The sequence below is a fragment of the Spermophilus citellus genome (assembly GCF_964194105.1).
Source record: "Spermophilus citellus genome assembly, chromosome: 5".
In the NCBI taxonomy this organism is placed as follows: Eukaryota; Metazoa; Chordata; class Mammalia; order Rodentia; family Sciuridae; genus Spermophilus; species Spermophilus citellus.
Window position 1 is genome coordinate 154,640,056 of NC_138186.1, and position 24,601 is coordinate 154,664,656.

General features: G+C 37.7%; 1 protein-coding gene across 3 annotated transcripts in view; it reads left to right on the top strand.

The window, feature by feature from the left end:
- The window catches only part of GRM1 (glutamate metabotropic receptor 1), a gene marked incomplete at both ends in the record, with an annotated part of 392,517 nt that overhangs the window by 361,783 nt on the left and 6,133 nt on the right, over nucleotides 1-24,601 (top strand). The window contains one exon of one of the 3 annotated variants that reach the window (XM_081295887.1): nucleotides 22,281-22,341. The exons of the other annotated variants lie outside the window; for them this stretch is intronic. Within the exon in view, the coding sequence (XP_081152013.1) occupies nucleotides 22,281-22,341 (61 nt within the window). Of the gene's footprint in view, nucleotides 1-22,280; nucleotides 22,342-24,601 lie in introns of those variants that run through there. 3 annotated transcript variants of the gene reach the window in all.

Below are 24,601 nucleotides of genomic sequence, written 5' to 3' on the forward strand. Positions count from 1 at the left end.
ACTATTTGTGCTACTGGAATTCTAGGCCAGGGATCCCAATAGGCCAAGTTTGGCCACTTGCTTACAGGAATCCAAATAGTAAAAAGGCAAGCAGTGGTAAAACAGTGAAGGACTTTAGTTTTAACATGGGTAACACCAGGAAGTGAGGGACCACTGTCTGAAGCACCATTTTCAGGAACTAACCATAGTGCAAGGATTTTATTGAGAGAGAACAAAGGTCAAGGGTGGAGATGTCTATATAGTTAGCAATCTTGGTCTGCCTGTGCTCCAGTTGATCATTGTCTCAAGTTCAGTCTTGCTGGTGTCAGGGAAGCTGCTGCTGCTTGGGGAGAATGATGGATCCCATCATGGGGTGTTTGTCTGCAAGGCTACCATTCCTAGGACTTTAGAGAAGCTGAAAAATTGTACATATCAGAGAAATTACATGGAGTTGATTAGGGCAATGACTTGGTCTTCCTTCAAATTCAAGGAGCATCTGTTACAAGGGTGGGGAAATTTATAGATACAGAGAGAGGCTTCTAGATGGTGGTCAATATTTTCAGATAAAGTTTAGACAATTTTCTGTAATCCACAAGGTGTCTTAAAGATCTTTGTGAAGTTTCATGATCATGTGTAAGCTTTATGTGATAAAGTGAGCTATAGAAAGACTCAGTAGAATTTAAAATTTAAAGTTTTTAAAATTTAAAAACAAGATCCTTAAACTAGAGCAGTGAGATGAAAGTTGAACCCAAGGGATGCCTGTGAAAAAAATTCTGAGTTGGATTTATTAGAACTAGAGTACCAGTTATGGGAGCTGAAAGAAGGAATTAAAAATAGAATATGACCCTCCTATTTATGCCTGGGTGATGGGGAAAACAGTTACTATAAAACATAGAGGAGATATGAGTAGAGTAGGATGGGAGATGTTGAAGAGTTGGGTTTTAAGCTTTCTGGTTGAAGATGCTATAAAGGCAGTCAAATGGAGGCATCCATAGGATACTCACAAATTCAAGTCTGAAGCTCAAGAGAGGTCTTAGCTAGAGCCCTAGATCTGCAGCTCAATCGCCAGAATGTTGAAAGTATCCAAGAGAGCAATTACAACAGGAGAAAAGAGGAAAGTAAAAGGTAGAACATTAAGGAACACTTTCGCTTAAGAGATGTGATAGAAAGGGAAATTTGAGGGCAATAGACACAAGGTAATAAGAAGAAAGGGGAAACAGAAGGACATAGTGCCATGGAAACCAAAGAGGAGTCTGTCTCGGTCTGCTTAGGCTGCCATAACAAAGTACCACAGACTGTGTGGCTCAAATAACAGATTTATTTTCTCAGAGTTTATGAGGCTGGAAGTCTGAGATCATGATGCCACCATTGTCTACTTCTGATGAGAGGTTTCCCCTTGAGTTTCATACAACCACCTTTCTGATATGAGCACATGCTCTGTTCTTTGTATGAGAGGGGGACATAAACACTCTGTTTTCTATTATGAAAGCATTAAACCTATCCTAAGGGCCCCATACACAGAACTTTATCTAAACCTAATTACCCACACCCCTATCTTCAAATATAATCTTACTAGGTCTTATTGAGAATTCAAATAGGAGATAGAAACATTCAGTCTGTATAATAGTCTGTGTCAATATGCTTGAACATGGGATCCAACCAATCCAACCCAAGGAATCCCAAGGTTAATGTTTACAGTTAACGTTGAGAGGTATCAGTTGTATAATGTGGGTAGAAGTTATATTACCATAAATTGAATGAGTTTGGCATTAAAGAAAGTAAGTAGTTCAGTTAATATTTATAAAGTTCAGGGAGGGGGAGGAATGGTATACTAGAAGAGAACTTTAATCATGTTTGTTATATCTGAGAAAGGAGCCAACAGAGAAAGAACAATTGAAAACATAAAAAGAGAACATGGTTTATGTCAGGAGCCAGACCCAGGCTCTGCCATTACAATACAGCCATTTGACATCAATTGACAACTATAACAATGAAGTGTCAACTCCAAAGAACATGGTGTGCATGTGGTTGATGCTGGTTCTCTCTTAGCTGAGTGTTTAATGTTTGATATTACAAAAGGATGGAAAATCAAGTTGGAAACTTTTAAAGACTATGATAAAATACCTACTCCTGGTTTTTTATAAGACCTCTGGAATTATAAACATTGTAGGATATGAGAAGAGACCAGTTATGGAGACCCAAGAAAATAGGATGTGCTTTTTCTGAAATTCTTGGCAGTCTGAAGGATTCTCAGCCTGTAAGGTGTTTTTTAATTATTATTTTGTACAAGAAAAGCAGGTTTTGTGTGTCCAGAGTTAGGTTAATTGGGGATGAAGCAGGTACATTTGTCATAGTATGATTGGAAAGTGCTGGAGACCCTGGGATTCCTCCCTGAAGACCAACCATGGTACCTGAGGCTGTCAGCATGAGAATATTTTGTTTGGGGTAAAGTCCTGTGCCTGATGATAAAGCCAAGTCTAAATGCTTTCGCACTCTGAAGACATAACGCTTTATCATTACCTAAGGCACTGCAGGCATTACTTAGAATAAACACACCCTCAGGAGTAGCTTGTGTGTAGAGGATGCTGCTGTGAGAGGTCACCTAGAGAGGCACAGGCTCAAGCGTAGGAGTGAATGACCTCAGTACAATGGTGGTGGACACAACATGCCCCTCCATCAGAGGCAGCAAATTTTCAGTCACCAAATCCCTTGCTTTTGCTCTTGTAGATAACACACCTGATCTAAAAAGATAATAATAACAACACAGAAATAGCTACTTATAATACTCATGTTTTGCTTTTTAAATTCAAAAGTAAGACCACGGGCATGGATTATGCAACAACTTCAAAGAGAACATAATTCATTCTGAGTATAGGTTATATTTCTTTCAAATTCAAATAACCCATCTGAATGACATTTTTCAAGTTTTCCAACTTAATATTTTATGCACATACATTAACAATGTGTAGTTTCTAAGCTGAATTCACAAGTAGCTTCACATCATTATCCATAATAGTCTAAGATAGGCACATTCAGAACTTTATTGTGTAAATAAATACACTGAGGCTCAAAAAGCTCAAGACCACTTTTATAAGAGAAATAATGGATCTAAAAATCATTGTTCTCTGGATAAAATCGTTTATTTTTATTACTCTTGATAGCTGTCTATGCCTGTCACTTTAATAATGTATTCATTCATTCATTCATTGAATAAAATGAATAAAACATGGAGCCTGCTCCAAAGGAAGTCATATTTTATTGATGTATAAATACCCTTACAATAAAAATTACGTGCATATAATAAACAGTAAAATATGATTCATGTGGATGGTAACTTCAGAGTCCAATGTTGCTTAGCTGAGCTGCTATAACAAAAATATAATAAATGAGTGGATTAAATAGCAGAATTTTATTTATCACATTTCTGGAGCCTGGGAAGTGTCAGATCAGGGTGCTAGCATTATTGAGTTCTAGTAAGAGTCCTCTTCATGGTTCAAACATGACTTCTCATATCCTCACATGATAAAGAATAGAGAGTGGTGAAGTTTTGTATTTTTACAAGGGCTGATTCCATGAAGGCTCCACGCTCTTTACCTAATTACATCCCCATGGCCCAGACTACTATTTTCACATTAGGGTACAACCTCAACATATGAATTTGAATACATAAACATTCAGTCCATAGCAAATGTTTATTGAGTTGTTTTGTTTTTTCCTAAAGTTACTAGTCCTTGGGGAAATTGCATAACTTCTATGTTGTTAGTTATAAAAACTGAAGAACTGTACTGACAGGGTTATTAGTATTAAATGAGAGAATTTATGCATAGTGACTAGTAAAGAGTAAAATATCAATCATTATTATCTAGTGACATTAAAAATATGAAAATATGAAAGGGTGTATGGAAATTCTTATACTGACAAAACTTTTCATTATACCTTTAGGTTGAGAGAGTTCTAGAAACTAGAAATACACATTACCATGACCAGTTCATTGTATTCATTGCTTTGTAAAATGGGAGAGCTGTATATCTGCTAAAGTGAGTGTGTGCAAGTGCTACTCAGTGTGAGATGCATGTGAGGAAGGATGTCCAATGGCACAGTTTGGCAACCTGTCTGTGCTTGGCCTCAGCCAAGGAAAGATGAGGTCATTTGTATTCCATCTGTTCACCTTAGCATCTAGTATAAAGTGTTTTCCACTAAGAGGGAAGCAGGCCACATGAGTGTGTTCATAAAGATAGTCCAAGAGCAAAACTATTGATAATTTCTAGAATAAAGAAATTGAAGTATCAGTGAATTCAGAAGCTTCAGATCATAAGGACAGCCCTATAGTTTCATAATCATAACTCTTTGGCTGCAAGTTATACATGCCAACTTAACCTAGTTAAAGCAAAAGGGGTTATATAATACAAAGAATGTAAAGAATAATATCAGAGAGCTCATGTTATACACATTTGTAAATATGTAAATATATATAACACATATAAATATATATACATATATAAATATCTATACATATATATATGGGGAGATATTACCATTTTACAAATCATGGACAATTTATTGGTGAAGAAAATAAATGGTCTGTGACTTTTCAGGACTCAATGAGGAATGGGATGGGGTGGTGGGGAAGCAGCAGCAGGAAACCCAGCAGTGACAATGTGGTGAGGTAAAGTGCTATGACAGTTCCAGAGAATGCTTGCTTTGGAGGCACACAGAGGGACCTCTAGCATAGACCTCAAAGTTAGGAAATATCAAAGAAAATCTGTGGACAGTGATTCTCACTATCTATCCCAAAGAAGTATAGTCTTAAAAGGAAGTGCAACCTTCAAGAGGTGAAGCCTAGTGGGAATAGGTTAGGTCATGGGGGGGGGGCATCCCTAACTGCCCTAGTTAGGAACTAAGGCTGACCTAATACTCCTCTAATACTTTATTAGAGGGGAATGGGTTAAGGTGGGGAAAATGCAGGGAGAGTGTTGCAGGCAAAGGGACCACTATGCAAGAGTTGTGGAGGCAGGAGAGAGCTCAGCATATTAGAGAAATGCAAAAAGAAATCAGTAGGTGCATTAGTACATTTTCTATTGCTGAAACTGGGTATTTATAAAGAAAAGAGGTTTATTTACTTCGTAATTATAAAGGACAAAAGTTCAAGGTTGGGCAGCCCCATCTGTTTGACCTTTGGCAATGGCCCACTTGGCTGGATCACAACCAACCAGAGGAATAGAAAGGGAATCAGCTGTATGTGGAGGGGGCCAAGCCTACAGGGTGGCATTGCTTTATAAAAACCCACTCTTGAGAGAACAACTCACTCTACAGGTCAGCCTTTGTCCCTAACTAGGCAGTTAGGGATGCCCCCAGTGACCTAACCTCTTCCCACTAGGCTTCACCTCTTGAAGGTTGCACTTCCTTTTAATACTGCTACAGTAGGGACTAAATCTCTTGCACATGAACCCTTGAAGGACAGACTACATCCGAACCATAGCAGTACTATCATAAGAATATTTGTTTACCTCCAAATGTGTAAAGCCAAAAGTTATTCCAGGACTTATCCTAGCGTAAAATCACATTTACTCTGATGATTAGAATGGTTTCAAGGCCTGATGCACACCTTCTAAGATCCAGAACAGATGCAATCAGTGAATGATTTTCAAATGCCTACTATGTGCCAGTCACTAGGAAAGTGCAGGGAATATAGTAGTGGAAAAAAAGAGATCTGGCCCCAGCCTTTGTGGCATTTGAAATCTAGCTGGGAGACCAGACATTTAATGAGTAATTACAAGCAAGTCATTTTCAAAGGAAAACATGGGGTTTGCAGGAGCATTGTTAGAGGTCTCTGCCAGTTCAAGGATGCTAAAAATATTTACAGGGTGCATTGCCTAAGCTAAGACTTCAGAAAAAAAGGAAAAGAGGTTGTCTAGGAAAGGAAGGTCTGGGGGAAAAGTCACAATGTAAGTTTCAGAGCAGGAAAAGGCACTTATGGCTGAAGGAACTGAGGCAATTCTAAGGTGTCTGGAATAGTGAAGGGGAGAAGGAAAACATGATGGAACAAGAGTATGAGTGTCTGCTAGAACTGGATTTTGAAGGGCCCCACTGGAGGCCCCACTGGAGGTTCATTCTGTGAACAGCAGAAAGCCACTGAAGTCACCAAGCAGGATGTACTGTGATCACTTCATGCATGTTTCAGAGCTGTCACTCTGCTACTAGTACAGAGATGCATAGGAGGAGGGCAAGAGTGGAGGCTGGGAGCTCTTGGAGGAGCCTGTCAGAGGGTCAGGGGAGAGATTATGGTGCCCTGACCTAGGGCTTGGACAGCTGGGAATGAAGAGAGTAACTATAGAGAAATACTTAAGGGGGTAAAAACAAAAGTGAAAGTAAGATTGCTCACAAAATTCAATTTTAAGATCACACAGAACAGACAGAGATTTGCCTTTGTCTGAGATTGCTGGGCTCTAGGCCTATGTAAGTTCACCTAAAACTAGAATAAGAACATACCAAATCATGATTGATCTATAAGGGGGATTGATCAGACATGAAAACAGAGAAAGACAGTCATCAAAACAAACACCCAAAATGGCCACAGACTCCTCTGCAGTAGAGAAGGGTGAAAAAGCTGGTGATCAGTGGACTCTTTAAATGTTAAATCACATCGCAACCCTAGGCCTAAAAGGATGGAACATACTATCTTAGGTTAATTCTATAAAGAAAATAACATTCAATTATTGAACTTCAAAGAAAACTCACCACCTCTTCCTTCTGTCTTCCTGTGAGTAAGCAACTCTCAAGTGTTTTCTTCCCTCATAGGTCTATTCATACAAATTCTAATATTCCTGTACATTATTTCCATTGCAAATGAAATTGGGATTCTGGTGTGTGGTTATCTTATTTCACAAACTTATGTAATATAAGTCTTACCTTGTATGATAATACAGTTTTCCTGGGCAGACAAAATAAGCCCTGCCCTTTGCATCAAGCTGAGACATGAGTGATAGAAAGGATGTTTGCAAGACAAGAGGTAGATCCTGGTTCCCTCTTGGAAGACCTTTCTTCAGGAATACTGCTGGGTGTGGCAGCATGCCATGGTTTTCACATTTACTTTTTTAGTAAGTTCGGTTTCTTTTTCTCATTGGTGGAGACAACAATGCTCATAGTCTGCTTACCACACGCCACTTACAAACATACTTTATTTATAAGACATTGTATCATCCCAAGATAGGGAATTATGTAGTAGGTGGACTTTAAGAAATAGGTCAAAATTATAGTCTGTGGATTATATATGTTCTTAACCCTGGTCCAAAAACACATGTATTATCATGTAATATACATAGAGACTTCTTTCTTCCTGCAGCAAGAATGCAAGTTCCCAAGGAAACAGGAGATAAATCAGAATTTCCCATGAGTAGATATTTATATCATTCCACAATAACTATACAAATGTCCTAGAATAACTACAAGCACTACCACAACCAAATCATTTAAAACAAATTGTTTGAACTTGATCTTCCCATGTCCCCATTTCAAAATAGTTTCACTGTATCTACATTATCTATGTAGCCCTTACATACTATAATTTCTATTTTTTAACCTTCATTTAATTTTAGTTCTACAATTAAGAATGTATCTGACACTTACCTCTAGTCCTTAAAATGCTCTTAGAAATTTTAGTAGTCTGAGGTCTAGAATCTTATTTCCTGGGAAACTCATGGGAATAGTATTCATTTAGTTTTTGCTTGTTAAAACATTTAATCTGTGATCTCTGTTTCAAAAGTCAGTTTTGCTGGGTATAATTCAGTATGCATGTTTTGGTTTTCTTGAGTATCTTCAACATCTTATTTCAGTTGCCTTTAGTGTGATTCTTTGTTATCCAAAATTTGGATAATAATCTATTTTTCCTTCTAAAATACTGACTGCTTTTTCCCAGATATCAAAGTATTTCATTTTCTTTTGTCCATAAAGCACATTTGTTTTAATAGAACATTCTGAGTATTCATTGTCTTGGGTCAGATTTCCCAGGTACATAGTGATATGGTTTGGATGGTAAAATGCCCTCCACCATGAGCTCATGGGTAAAGTGATGTAGCAATGTTCAGAGGTAAAAAGATTGGTTTATGAGAGGTGTCATTTCATCAGTGGATTATTCCATTTGAAAATTTGAGTGGACTGCTGGGTAGTAACTGTAGGCAGTTGGGGTGTTGCTGGAGGAAGGTGTTCACAGGGGATCTTGGACTATACCTGTCTCTGGTCACCTCCTGTCTCCTGCTTTCCTTGCTTTTCAGATGCCATGATCTGAAAGCTTTCCTCTATCACCCCTTTTTCTCATGATGTTCTGACTCCTATCAGATCCAAAGCAATGGAGTCATTAGACCATGAACTGAACCTCTGAAACTATGAGCTCAAATTGAACTTTTCCTCCTCTAAGTTGTTCTTGTCAGGTACTTTGGTAACAATGATCAAAAGCAGACTAACACAGTGAGATTGTACTGTCTTTCAATGCACAGTTTAAAATATTCATAATTTTAGGAAAATTTTGTTGAGTTATAGTCTCCATTACTTGCTTCACTCCCTTTGGTTTTATTCTTCATGAATTAATATTATATATTGAATAATTTCTGACTTTATTTAATATTTTCACATTCTAATTCTTTTTATGTGCTTATTTCATACCCTTTTTATTGAAGCACAATTTCATACAGTAATACGCATAGAAGTTAAGGACAGTTGTGCAGGATACCCATGTACCCAACATGCAATCAAGATACAGAGCAAAACACAAAGTTTTTCCGTGTTTCTTTCTAACCTATATCACTCTCCAGCTAGAGAGAACCACTATTCTGATTTCTATCCCACAGATTAAGCTTGCCCATTCTTCAGTTTCTTAAAATCATGCAGTAGGCAACCTTTCATGTCTGTGCTTTCACATGGCATGAGATACATCCATGTTCTTGCAGGCATCCATAGTTTTTCCTCTACCTGCTGAGTAATGTTTAATTGTGTGAATATATAATGTCAATTCTCCTGTCAGTGTAAAGATTGCTTCCAGCTCTCACTATGACAAAGGCACAATCAACATAAATGTAGAAGTTTTTTGGATTTTTATCTTCATTTGTTTGATTATAGTCCCAGAAATGGGGTTGATGGATGATATGCGAGGTGCAGGTTTAACTTATATGAAACTGTCAAACAAATTTCCCTAGTAAAGTTTTGCCATTTTACATTCTTAGCAAGAATGTATAAATCCATTTGGTGTTGATAGTCTTTTACATCTTAACCATTATAATGTATATCTACAGATATTTAATTATAGTTTTCATTTACATATTTCTGATGGCCAATAATTTTGAGAGTCTTTTGGGGTACTGATTTGCCATCTGTATACCCTATTTTGTGAAATGCCTATCCAAATTCTTGTTCATTTTTTTATCATATCATTTGTTTTTTAATTATTGATTTTATAATCTGAATATAAGTTATTTATCAGATATATCTGTTACATATTTTTTCAGTCTTAATTTTTCATTTTTAGTGGTATTTTTTGAGTAAGAGTTTCTAATTTTGATCAAGTCCAATGCATCAACTTTTCTTTTACTATTTGTGCTTTTTGTGTTCAGTATTGAAATATTTGCTTATCCCCAGTTAAAAAAGAATTTGTCCCATTTTGTTTTGGAGCTTTATGGGTTTGGCTTTTACACTTAGTATTATAATATATCTTGAGTAATTTTGTGAAAAGTGTGGAATGTTCCTTAGTTACTTTGGTCTGCTCTAACAAAGAACCATAGCCCAGGTTTCTTAGAAATCACAGAGGTTTACTTCTCACAATTCTGGAGACTGAAAATGTTAGATCAAGGTACTATGCAAGTGAGTTCTAGTGAAGGCCATCTCTGGGATAAGACTGAAAGGGAGATCAGAGAATTTTTTACGAGGGCATTAATCTCATTCAGGAATGTTTTACTCTCATGACCTAATTACCTCCTAGGGGCCATCCTCCCTGTAATACTATGAGATTGGGTGTTAGAATTTCAAGACGTGAACTTGAAGGAGGCACAGGCATTCAATCCATCACAGAGTGAACCAAGATCCATTTTTCATTTTATCTAAATAAAAATCCAGAGCAGCTATTCAGGAAGCAGAGGTAGAAGGATTGTGAGTTCAAAGCCAACCTCAGCAAATAGATCTTGTCTCAAAAAAATTAAAAAAAATTAAAAACTCCACTTCATCTAGCTCAATTGTGCAAATATTTGCCTTACCTCATTGAATAACATTGGTGCTTTTGTTAAAATTCAACTAAACATACAAGTGCAGTTCTAATTATGGACTAATATCTATTGATATGTGCATCTCTCTTTCTAAAATACTAGATTGTCTTAATTCTGCCAAATCTTTATTATTGAAATAAGATAACATGGGCTGGGGCTGGGGCTCAGTGGTAGTGCACTTGCCTGGTATGTGTGAGGCATTGGGTTAGATTCTCAGCACTGCATATAAATAAATAAAATAAAAGCTCTATCAACAACTAAAAAATATTTTTAAAAATAAGATAACATAAGTCCTCTAACTTCGTTCTTCTTTTATGATTGTTCTGGCCATTCTAGGTGTAGGACGTTGTCATGCTTATTCAAAGTTTCTTCAGCATAATGTAGAACATTATCTTTAGGTCTTATGTACATGAATCACTATTGGTCTGATGACCTTCCCTTATAATTTATTATACTCATATTTTCTGAGAAATTGGTCATGAGTCAGCATTAAATCTTGTCAATTTTTTTCTGTATGTATCAATTGATCATTTTTTTTCCTATTTCACTCTATTAACATGGGGGAATATATTGAATTATTATCAAATAATCATTGAGACTTGAAATGCTGAAATAAACTCTTTTTTAAATGTAATCTGTTATCCCTAAGAGTCTACTTTCTTTAATATTGTTACAGCAGCTTTTATGTTTTGTTTAGTGTTTGGATGGTAAAACATGTTTCCATCCCTTGATTTTTAGCTTTTTTATGTCCCTGTGTTTAGGGAAAATCTCTCCTAAGCTGCACATACTTTGATTTTGTAATTTAGTCTCAAAATGTTTCCCTTTTAATTAGAATATACAGTTTACTTAGATATGATTGCTGACATAATCATATTTATATCTAGTATTTAACTGCTTTTCACATCTTGCTGAATTTATGTCCATCATTTTCCTTTATTCCTTTCTTTTGATTAATCTAGTATTTTAATATTCAGTTTCCCCTCTATTAATTTTGATTTTTAATTTTTTTTATTATTTGTTCTTTTTATATATACATGATAGTAGAGTCTATTTTGACATATTATACATATATGGAGGATAACTTGTTCTAATTAGGATCTCATTCTTATGGTTATACATGATGTGGAGTTTCACTGGTTGTGTATTTATATATGGACATAGGAAAGTTGTATCTAATTCATTCTTCTGTCTTTCTTATTCCCACCCCACCTTCCATTCATTCCCCTTTGCCTACTCCACTAAAATTCTATTTTTACCTTCCTGCCCCCTTATTATGTGTTAGCATCCACATATTAGAAAGAACATTCTACCTTTGGTTTTCTGGGATTGACTTATTTCACTTAGCATGATAGACTCCAAATCCATTTTCTTTTTATGATTACTGTAGAAATTTCAAAAATAGTTTTTCTAATCTCTTATTATCTCAAATAAATTAAAAGTTTATCACTTTCCAAACAAGATGAAAGTGGTAGAACACTTTAATTGTATTTATCATGTGTCAACTTTTGTACATTTTGTTATGCATTTTAATTTCATGCATATTGTATACTACTATAATTATTTTGCACAATGAATTCAAATGCTCCCTGATTTACTATAGGTTTATATCCCAATAAACCATCATAAGTTGAAAATATCATAGGTTTAATATTTAGTACACCTAACCTAACAAATATTGCTTAACCTAGCCTACTTTAAGCATGCCCAGAAAACTCCTCATATCCTACAGTTGGGCAAGTCATCTCACACAAAGCCTATGTTACGTAAAGTGTGGAGAATCTCATGTACACACAGATATGAGTATTTCATGGACATGATGAGATAGGAAAACACAAACAATGTCAAAAAATTCTAGGAACACTCCTTTTGTCTATTTTGTTCTCTCAAGATTTGAACTATATAACTATGACATATAGAACTACCAAGTGTTGGTCTTACTTTTCTTTACCTTCTTCTGTCCAGGATCTTGGCTCCTCAAGTCTGGGCTGACTCAGAATATTTGAACTTAAACTTTTGTGTCTGTGTCTCCACTGAGCACATCCCCAGCCCTTTCTATTTTTTAATTTTGAGACAGGGTCTTGCTAAGTTGATTAGGGCCTGGCTAAGTTCCTGAGGCTGGCTTTGAATTTGTGATCTTACTTTCTCAGCCTCCCGAGGTGCTGGGATTAGAGGCAGGTACCATCATGCTCAATTGCAGCATTTTAAAGTAAAAAGAATCTTAAACCTTCATAAGCCAGGAGCCATCTGTATTTATTTGTATATTCCCATATGTTTTTCCTTTATGTTGTAATCCAATTATAGGCTAAACTGCTTTGAATGTGGATTGTGGTTTTACAAACTTGTTCTGTGTCACCTGGCACATCCTGTTTCAAGGGCATAACTGTCCAGAAGTTCCCACTGAGAACCTAGGTCCTCTGTTACTGACTGTGTCCTTCATCTTCTCCATATTTAAATTACAATTTTGATTGCTCAGCACTATGAGAGTTACAAAACTTTACTCTCATTTTTAGTACCTCCTACTTAGATTTGTAGTCTGTGCTCTATGCAATATGAAATTTACAAAATTTCCTAGAGGGAACTATCAAGTGTTGGTCTCGCTTTTCTTTACCTTCCTCTGTCCAGGATCTTGGTACCTCAAGTCCTGGCTGACTCAGAAGATTTGAACTCAAACTTTTGTGTCTATGTCCTGTTATTTTATTAAAAGTTTTTCTTGCCACCTCAGCAATTTAGTAAGACCCTGTCTCAAAATAAAAAATTTTAAAAAGGACTATATATGTAGATCAGATAAAGTGCCCCTGGGTTAATTCCCGATACCAAAAGAAAAAAAAAAAAAAACAAGTTTTTCATTCTTCCTTCCCTCTTTGTTAAGATCTTCTCAGTCTGTTGTCCTATATCAAGAATCATCAAATGTCTACCAGGAAAAAAAATAGCTTTAAGATTATCTGCTTCCTTCTCTGAAGTTCTCTTCATCTGACTTATTGATCCCTTGGATTCTGGTTGCCATGGCAGCATCCTAGTATCTTCAAATGGCTTTTAAAAGTGTTTTATCTGCTTTTTCTTGTTGTTTTCAGGGGAAAAGTTGGTTTGCCCAGAGGTACTTTATCTTAACTGAAAGTGGGAATCTTATCCCATTTTACTTTCTACCCTTCACCTTTCCCAGTAGGCTGTGATGTGACTATAATTTCTTTGGGCTCTGGTGACTTCTAACACTGTAAGAAAAATTCAATGATAATTGCATATTCAGTGTTTTTGCAGGTTTGATGGCATGAGGGTATTAAAATCTCTGCTTAAAGAGAAATAATAGCATAAAATAAACCTTAGTGAAAACATACATGGAGAATTGAGACTAGTGTGATTTCAGAATCCTCACAAAATTCTAGGTTTACGTGAACCAAGTCTTGTCTTGCTATCATTATGACTTTGATTTAAGCCTCTTATTTAAGTCATGATTTCTTTTTTTCCCAAAACCCTCCTGAGGTGAAGATTTTAGCATTTGGTGAGTTGTTTTCAGCATCTCCTCTCCCCCTCTGTGATAAATCAGAGTGAAATAATAAAAAGTCTCACCTTGGCAATTTGTCACCTACAGTCTCTCTGGAAAAGCAGCAGGATATTTTTCCCTTTTGTGTAACTTAGTTGTTTTTTCTCCCAAATTTTGAGCTTTTATCTTCTCTTTAGTAAAGATGCCTATATGGGAGAATACTTATAATATGTGTACAGTAATACAACTTTTTGCAGCACAAAGGCTAACTGTAAAACAGAATTTTAAAATAAGGATTTCAGTATTGTTTGACATGAAAGTATTAGTATTAACTGCTAAATTCTATTATTTCAATGTTTCCTTAGTAGTTGCTCATATATTTTAAAATATATTTTTAGGATTTTTATTTTATTGCCTTATTCAACAACAACAAAAGCACCCAAATGTTCATTTCTCCCATATGATAACTTACGTTATTGGGGTATAGCTAAGAGAGGGAATATTAAATTATAGACTATGATATTATTCTCTTTGCAATAATAATTATTACTTTCATTTTTAAAAGTAATAAATATTCATTGTGGGCAATTTAGAAAATATAGGAAAACACAAGTAATCTAGTAAGAATTACCTACAACTATATCAATACCCAAAGAAAAACCAACCTTAACACTTTTTATGTATTTCCTTATATTTGCACATAGGTATGCACAAATACACAAGACATTATATATATCCTATATTTTTAAAATTTGAGTTTTACTAGGAATTTTATGAGTCAATATTTAGTATTAAGATTAGTTTAGGAATTATTAATAAATATAATAAGTTCTTTTTATGTCCCTATAATTAGAAAAGTGATAGAGAAGTTCAGGACTATTTCTGGTTTTGTTCCATATTAACAATATTTCTCTGTTCTGTTTTGAACTATTTGATCATTCATTCAACATTTACAGTAAATAAAATGACTGTTATGTGTTTGTATGCCCAGAGTAGTGTGGGTTTATGGCTTTTGGGTGACATAATTATTAAGAACACTTCCTTAACTCTTAAAAGTAATTGATTTGCATGACAAACTATATGATTTCCTTAACTATTTGCAAGACTGAGACATGTAAAGAAGAATGAGGTTAATAATAATGATAAATCTGGCATAGATCCTGCCTCCCAAGAGACCATGGCCTACCTAGTATAATAAAAACCTAAACATGAATCAAAGGAACAGAGATAAGAAAAACATTAGGATATCACTTTACAGCCATCACTTTGGCCAAAAAATCAAGACATTAATAACTAAGAAATTAAAAACTCTGATGGGAAAAAACTCTGATGGGACTTCTGCTTCATGGTAGAATGGAATAGATTGTGGCAGAACAGCTTTCAACAAATTGGAAAAACAACACCAAAGACAAAAGTGATCTGTTTACAGTGTCAGGAGCTGCTGAAATGGTGAGGATTAAAGAGTCTTGAAATTCAGAGAGGAGCCCTGAGAAGTAAGCAGCTGCCAGCTGCTTTTCCAAGGGGCACCTGCTAAATCAAAGCACTACAATAGGTGGGGTCTCTGGGAGTGGCCCAGGCAGAAGAAATCATGTGGCCACATAGTACTGGGTTATAAAATAAAGGCAAGTGAGGCTACTGCGAGGTCTAGCTTCTCCTTCAAAACATTTGCTGATGTCTGCAGTTGGGTGGGTCAGAATGGTTAAAAGATAAGCTGCAAACCTCTGACATACAGAGGAGATTTTCCTGGAGCTTTTCAGTGCTGAGGAGACAGACTCCCCTGAACAGAGAATTGCAAGACCCTTTCAGCTATCACAAAAGACCGGAGTGACAGAATTGGAGACTCAAACATGCTGCAAACACGTGGTCAAGGCTCTGTGTCAGGCCATTTGCCTAATTCTGAGTGAGTGGCAGGAGGCCAAAAATCTAAATTGAAAATCTTTGAAAAGCAGAAGGAAGAGATAGAAACTCATCAGCTGAAGCTCACTGGTACACAGCTAGACTTTGTTGAAAGTCCTGAACAGATAAAGCCCCATGGGAGACTGATTCCTATCAAATTGCATAAGAATGTTGAATTCAGTCGCCGATATGATTAAGTTGATCAGTTTCCTCTGCCTAACAGAGAAAATGGTAAAGCACTTCTAGTGAAATAATGCTATCTACTCTCTACATTATCTTATTTTATATACACATAATGTCTCATCTGATAGAAAACAGGCAAGCCAAGCGATAAGACCATATAACTGGAAAACCAAGGGAAACAATAGGATCATAGAAACAGACCCACAGGTGATTCACTGATCCCTGTTGGAGGATGTCACACAACCAGCTGATTATTTAGAACATTGGTAAATAGAGGGTGAAAAAAGTGCATCTCTGTGGCCAGTCTTTTCTGTTTGAATTCTGTCACAGAGGAACCAAACAGCTGATGAGGGAAAGTTATTTTACAAAAGAAATCAAGTGATAAACACAGAAAGGGTGATTGAATTTTATCATGGTTTCTAGTTTTGCAACAAAACAATTGACATACATCATGATCACTAATGACTGTTAAAACCATTAGATGAAAGACTTATGGGGGGTTTGAGAATGTATACATCAGGCTGACTCTTAAGTTTTTTGAAATTTTCATAATAAAACGTTAATTTTAAAAATGCCTGAAAACCAAACAGAATCGGAAAGAATAATACATATTCTCACACACTAGTGTAAATTGTGCAAGCATTTTTTTTTAGAGAGAGAAAATTTTTTAATATTTATTTTTAGTTTTCAGTGGACACAACATCTTTATTTTATTTTTTTTATGTGGTGCTGAGGATCGGACCCAGAGCCCCGTTCATGTCCGGCGAGCGTGTTACTGCTTGAGCCACATCCCAGCCTGCAAGCATTTTTTTTTTTTTGCAATGTGGTAATGTTAGAAAGATGTACATGTACAACCGTCTATCCATTCTACTTCTATGTGCATACTTAAAAAGCTCTCATATGTCTGCAAAGAGAAATACCTAAGTATGTTCACCATAGCACTAGTTAAAAGAGCAAAATACCGGAACATCCTGAAAGATCATCAGTGGGAGAAAGGGTTTTTTTTTATAGTGTGCTATTTATGCAATTTAATATAAGTAATGAACTAGAGCTGCATCTATCAATTAAATACTGTGCAAAAAGACTGCGATGCTATGTGAATAAAATCTAATAATATGATAAATGAGCCATATATTATTTATTAATACACATACATGTTGTAAAAGATTCAAATATTCCAAGTGATAAAATACACTAACTTTTCTTTTTAAAAGGAGTGAATTAGTATTTATAGTGATACATAGAAAGCTTTAAACTTGACCTTAATGTTTTCAAAAGAAAGAGGATTTCAGTGAGGCAAATGTTAATATTTGACAAAACTGTGGTTGTAGTAATTTAGTCTCTCATTAGCTCACAAATGTTAATAAATAAGAATTTTAATGAAATAGTACTTTATCCCTATAGTAGAAAGACTGAATTTGTGTTTATATAAAGAACCTTACCATACTATGTTAGAGATTCATGTGTTAAAAGGAAATGTGGAAGAAATTAGTCTTGTAGAGGGTCTACATACACAGTCAGAGCTCCCTTCTCCACTCTGAGGAGCAAATGCTGAGAATAAATACTAAAATTTAGATACCAGGAAAAAAAATGCACTTGGCTTTGGAAAGAACTCAGAAGCACAAATTATCTTATTTATCTATAACAACAAAAAAGAGACCATACTCTGCTAAAACAGTCTTGAGTGGTTGCTGTCATTCTTTCTGATTAGTTTGGACAGCAGCCACATTATTATTTCCATGGTGAGCTTTATATATCCTTAAGACTGACCATCTGGAATTGTCTAGACCATTTTATCTCTGCTAAAAGAAGATTCACCTCCAACCCTGCCAAAGACTCGCAGCTTCAGACACGGACAGCTATCCTGACTGCACGCTGAGCCTTTGCTTGCTCCTGACATATCCATTCAATGTCACTGATTTCATCCAGGAAACAAAAAAGTTCCTGGAGAAAGAGAAAACAAAATTCAGTTCATTTTCTACAAGAGGTTACTGAAAGTCTTGAGTAAGGAAAGTGGCTGAAGTCGAGGAGTAAAGGGAAGGCCAAGTTGGAGAGGCTGAGTTAGCATAATCTGAGTCCACACTGAGGTTAAGTTGCTTTGTTCTTTGTGGGTGTCTTTGCTTCTACATCCTTCAGAGGAAAGGTATGCAAAGTGGGAGTCTCAACTAGAGCAGTATTTTGCCACTTGGAAGCAATTTCAAATGGACTATTCCAGCAGTTCTTCTTAGATGGAATGGCCAAGTCTGAAAGAACAGGAGGCAGCCAGGTCCCCAGATCCTTGACCAGTGAGTGTTGCTAACACTACACTGAATGAAACTTGTCTGTAACCACTTCTCAAGTTCTATTTAAAGGCTGACTCCTGACACAGAAACTGGTGGAGGGATGACCAGATTAAACAAAATGACACGTTAAGACAGAGTCATGTGGAGCTAAGTAACCCCTGAGAGTGACATGCTGTTACACAGAAGAATATTATCTGGACACTGAAAATAAATGGGGAAAGTTGTGTACACTCCTTTGGGGTTTGAAAAGCAGTGAGTTTGCACGAAGAGGAAAGAAAGAAAAATCAAGAAAAAAGGAGAGAGGGAGGAAGAGAAAGAGGAGAGAAAGACCCTTGCACTTTCAGAAGAAATTGAAGAGGAATCTTTCTAGCTAAACTTACAAGGTTTCTTTAAATCCAGTTCTGCCAAAAGATTCAAGCACAGATTTGGGTCTTATATTTGACAAGCCCCCATATGCTTCATTTTCCCTCCAAGATTTTGCTCTAGCTTGCTGAATCTGTGGTTGGTTGGATATGTGGTTTACAATTGCTAAAAATACCCTGAAGTCAATCTCCTTCTCTTGGTTTTTATGTAGTTTGAAAAAGTGGCCATTTGGGCATCAGAGTTTCCAAGTCTTTGCCTGTAACCTTTAATAAACCACTTCTTTTCTAGAAGCAAAATCTGTATGCAGGGCTCATTTATATTTCACTTCAATGCAAAGTGAAAGAGACTAAAGACGTGGGACCATGAAGAAGATGTTCTATTCTATCCAACTACCTCAATCAATAGTTAATTAAGATAGCTTTGGGATTACTTAGAGTGACTGTGTGAAGCTTGGCTGTCAATATGGCTAAAGACCCCAAAGGAATCATAGAACTGTCTCGAACTGCGGGAATGGTTCCAAAAGGCAACATCAGAGACAGAGGTTGTTATGGTTCGGACAGGAGGTATCCCCCAAAAGTTCTCATTTCTGCAGGAATTCAAAGTCAAAATTATTGAATTGTGACAATTGTAACTTAATACCTCCATCCTAATTTGAAAGGACTGGGTGGTAAGTGTAGGCAGGTGGGGCATGGCTAGAGGAGGGGGAATCCCTGGGGGCACTTGCCCTGGAAGGGTGCATCTTCACTGTGGGTCTCTTCCCACCCCCTCTCTGCTTCCTAACCCCATCATGAGCCAAGCAGCTTTCTTCCACTGCCCTTCCCCCGTGGTGTGCTGCCTTATCTTGTGCCCAGAGCAATGGAGTCAGCCTTCTACGTACTAAGAGCTCAGAAACCATGAGCCCCAAATAAATTTTTCCTCCTTTAAGTTGTTCTTGTTGGATATTTTGGTCCCAGTGACAAAAAGCAAACTAAAATTGAGGCTGGTGAAGCTTCCTGTCCTGGTCCCCTGGAGACACAGATGAGCAGATGCTGCCCAGGGAATGCTGCACTCTGCCCCTGCGCTGAAGTCAGTAGGTCAAGTCTCTAGACTGTCAGGACAGCCCCCTTGTTCTTATCATACAGCCCCAGCAGACAGGACTAGCTATATCATTTCCAAGATTCAGTGCAAAGTGAAAACATGAAGTCCCTGGTCTGTAAAGCAGGAGATGTGTTAAAGGTAATATAATATCATGCCTTTTTTCATTAACATCTGAGCTTACCCTCTGTGTGTGTGTGTGTGTGTGTGTGTGTGTGTGTGTGTGTGAGAGAGAGAGAGAGAGAGATGGGGTTTTGTGTTTGCCATTGAATGCTGTGTTCATTGTGCGAGGACACTCTCAGGGCAGAGGCAGTCCTTTCTAGGCATTGCAGATCCCATTCTGCACCTTGCACAGGCACAGCACTGCCAACAACCCCTCTTGTCAGTTACTGCTGGAGCAACTGAAGACTGAACTAGCTGCTTCCCTTTTCCACACACCTCCTGCCCCAGACCATGTTAGACAGGTACAAAAGTACAGGGAAATCTGAACCATCTGGATCAAGGATGAACATAAGACTGGCCTCTACCACAGCATGTTTCCTGCCAAACGTGTTGGCACTGCAAGACCAGGGAGAGATGGCCACTGTCATTCATCTCCTCAAGATGCTACCAGACCTTGATCTTCCTGGGGCTTGTCCCCAGTTCCCCTCAAGCAGTCCATGATGGTGGTGATCCCTGTGCAAGGGCAACTAGAGGAGGCTGGATAGGTTGGGACTCCAGTGGCAGGGGAACAAAAAGTCCAGGACCTGTCCTGGGAAGTTAGGGAGGCTGTGGAATGAGGGACCATCCATGAGCTGTTTCCAGGTCCCCAGAGCATGTTTCATTTTTCCATCCACTGTCACTTACAATAGACAAAAGTAATAGACTTTCAAGAGGATGATCACAGATCACTAAACATCAATCACAGGGCTGTTGAAGGGACAATGTGTCTGTCTGTGTTTAACATAGACCCCTGAAGCCAGCCCTTTCAGGGCCCTTGATCCTTTGCACCATTTGACCAGGCCACCTATAGACATTATCCCAAAACAGAATGAATTAGAAAGTGGAAAAAGATGCAAGCACTTTGGCAAGACAGAGCCAAATGCTTTGAGTATGTTTTTTTTTTCTTTCATGAGGAACTGTTTCAATATTTTACAGATTAAACCTCTTTCCTACTAACCTCATTTATATATTCAAATATTCTTTTATTCCTTATCATCTCTTCATTGTTTTAATGATACTTGTGATTTCAGGTGGGCAAATTGAATGTCAGGGATATATTACTTTGGCAAGTTAGATAGCAAATATTGTCTCTTTGTCTAATTTTCTAAAATAGATGTATTATTGCAGCAGCAATGAAGTTACACCAGGTAACCTCTCAACTTCTTATTTCTGGATAAGATTTCAAATTGTTTTGGGTATATTATCATGTGCCTTTAAAAAGTTTTATTGAATAACTCAAGCTCAAAGGAAATACAAATATTGATCAATTTTGTTTACATGTTATATTCCCCTGTACTATGCAAAAATTCTTCATTTTATAAATTCAGATCAGATCCCTTACTTCTAAGTAGTGAAAAGCTATTTCAGCATATTATTGTTTGAAATTTAAATTCCTATGTCTCCTTTCTAATATCTGTGAGACCTCAACCTGAAAGACTTGGCGTGGGAAGGGCATGGTCTCATCCTGCAACATTGCTTCCTCCTTCTTCTGAGTTTCCATTCCTTTGTCTATGTAGATGGGTAAAAGAGAGAGGAGAGAGGGAAAAGGTCTTTGACTTGCTGGGGAGCTGCCACTAGAGAGCTATTGCCAGGGTCCTTGAGGGCAGATGGCCAAATGCTGATTCATAGAGAACATTTGTAAGTTCTTTGGGGAGCCCTATAGGAAACTGTGATGATACAATTTCCTAACATGGGAAATTTCCTGAAAACTCAATCAACCTCAACCCTATCACCCACAGCATGTACTGATGGTTCATGCTTAGCACTTCATTCCTGAAATACTTTCCTATGACAAGCACTCCTCTTATGTGGCATGGCAGCAAAAATAGCTTTATCCCACCACTTTCTGAAATGCTACTGGACACAGGGGAAAACCATTTATCCTTATTCCAACCAGTGATGTAAAGGCCAACTCCATGGCTCCCCATCAGCCTCACCATGTCTATCCAGGCAAGGGGATGACATGCTCTCCTTGTCGTATCTCCTCCAATCTCAGCAGGCAGGTCTCTGGCTGCTCTCCACCCCTGTACCATTAAACACATTTCATCTTGTGAATGCCAAGAGTGACTTTATATGAAGTGACAGCCATACTTCTATGATGAAACAATATGGGGAAAAAATCAGCAGTGCAATTAAAAGTTGCAATGTCAGATATAAATTTATAAACTTCCTTTAAGAGGGGTTGTGGGTGGGAAGATTCAGCCTATATCAGAACAGAGGTGTAGAGTCCACTGCAAAGAAGAATAAGGAGCGTGTCAAACAGTGAAGGAAAACAGTCAATCTGAGACAGATACACACAGCAGAAAAAGCATCTGCCACTTGGAAAGGGATGGTTTCACAGGGAAAAGAATTAATGCACATCGACGACATGGCTTTCAGAAATGAGCCTAGAAGTAAGAAATAGGCAGGTAGCACAGGATGTATACAGGACCCGGAGACAGAGGTGACCAGGAGAAAGGCAGGAGCCAGGCCCGAACCTGGCCAAGGACTAGGCACTGCCTGAGTGCTGTGCTCACCATACCTGTACCCATGTATAACCACTTGCTCACTGGGTGTCTTTTTCTTTTTAATCTTTAGGAAGAGGCAGCCAGAATTCTCGCCCACCAGCCAATGTCCGTCGGCACATGTGCAGCTTTGAAAACCCCCACACTGCAGTGAATGTGTAAGAGAAGCTGCATGGAAAATATAGTGTTTTGCCTCTTGCTTTCTCTCTCCTGGGTTTTTCCACTTTCTAACATGGAAACAGATGTGGTGCATGCCATCAAGAATGAGGAACTCATGTACGTGCCATGGTTTGCACGACTGCCTTAATTTGATTGTCCATCGTTCTTAAAAGGACACTGTCAAGTTGTTAGCAGAGTTTTTTGCTTCTTGCTTTTTTTTTTTTTTCATTTCAATGCAACATTTTTTTTTTCAATTCTGGAGATTCACTTTTGTTTGTGACTCCCACTCACAAGCTCGAAAGTGAATTTTCCCCCTTCAGAAATTTGTCAGCTTCTCCTTGGCAAACAGAGCTTTTTCTTTTCTTTTCTTTTTTGCCTTTTTGCTGTTGCACAAATGTTTGAAATGATCCTGTCTGCATTAAAGTAAAAGCCATAGCTTAAATTCACAGCAGAATTCCATAATGTCAGTTTGAGGGGGTGGGCGCCAGCATGAGCCTCTGCTGGGTGTCTCCCACACTCTAGGGAGCACAAAACAAGAGTTTTGTCAGTCCCACAAAAAAAAAAAGAGCTTTTAAGAAAAAAAAATTAGTCATTTCCTCAACATTCTAAGTGATTTTTATCAGATTTTCCTGTCTGATAAAAACAGTGCATGTCTGGTCCAATTTTTGACCTTTAGATCTTGACAGTGTCTCTTTAAGTTAACAAAAGAACATAGACCATGTTCAATTCATTGTGCATGGAGTCTGTGGTCATTTTCAGCTGTTCCTTTACAGCCCTTCAAACTCCTGGGAGAGTCAAAGGTACACATTCCTGCAGCAGGAGGGGGCCCATTGATGAGGTCTCTGTGGCCTGAATAGCTCTTCAATGCCAAGAGCCCAATTTGTTCAAATGTTTGCTACTAAACTGGCCACAGAGGCTGGTGATTGGGGCCATGGTGTCTCTTCTGTTCACACAGTTGAGAACACTGGGGAGTCCGTGGCCTGCCTTTGGGTTGTTCCCTTTAAAAGCCTAAAATCAAAGAGTGCGATCTCCACCAAATCATCCTGGTTCTTAGAGGGACAAATATGGTAGTCATGCCAGTATGTTTCAGGCCGTGATTGGAGGACTCTGCACATCTAGGCCAGAGCCACTCGAGCAGGGCTGGGTGCATTCTCTGTAATTCTCCCAAGTCCAAAAGCATTGAGGGGTTCTATACCAGGGGTGATTCTGACCAAGGACACAGCAAGGAGATCCTAATTGTGACAGCTGCTGGCTGCCTGTCAAAAAGAATTGATGAGGATGGGTAGATGTGCTTGTCCTGTTATGACAGCAGGGCCAGAGAAAGAGAGGAGAATCAACTGACATTTCAAGATTTAAAGGTGAGTGTCTAGAAGTAAAAGTTAAAGTCCAACATGGTCCATCCTTGGTGGGCAGCAAAAAAAAAAAAAAAAATACAACTGTCAGCACAACCAACAGGTTGTCTTGAAGAACTTTCAGAATGTGTTGTATTCAGCTTTCCTGCCTGAGACTGGAAAAGATCAGGAAGAGATCAGTGGCTTTGAAACCATGGACTGCAGACTAAAAATGGATATGTTTAGCTTTGGTTGTTCCTACAGAATTTAAAAAAAAAAAGATATGTTCTTTCCTTGACCTTCATTCCCACTGACTGTGAATAGCAGGGCAAAGGGACTTGTGGAAATAAACTAGATCAGGATCATTACGGTCTGTCGAGGTCTATTCTGGCCCTGAGGAATAATCCCAGCAGAGCAATGCAACTGCCCCGTATTTCCAGGGCAAATATGAGGCCTTCATGTGGGGCTGAAGTGCATCTTGCAATTAAAATGATAGATCTGGTAGCTTGGAGCATAAAGTAAATGGTAATGTTTGACCTGAAAGTCCTTCAAGGGGAACATAATCCAGGCTTATCTATATTTCCTAAAGGAATAATTTCATCTGATCTACCTGTGCTGAAAGGATGCTCTGGTACCAAGAGGATGTCTTAAATAAACTTCAGAATTTCTTTTATCAGTCAATAAATTATGATTACATTGAACTAAGACCATGTAGTAGCCATCAGAATTCTACCCTTTAGTTTGAAACTGATTGGGCACTTTTCTCAGGACAGTAGGTCCTATACCCATAAGACATTTGGGAAACTTCTATAGTTCACTAACTTCAATGAGATAATTTAATCAGTACATGTCTTTTTCTTTATTGGTTCATCGAAGAAAGCACAAAGCCTAATAAAGTCAAAGT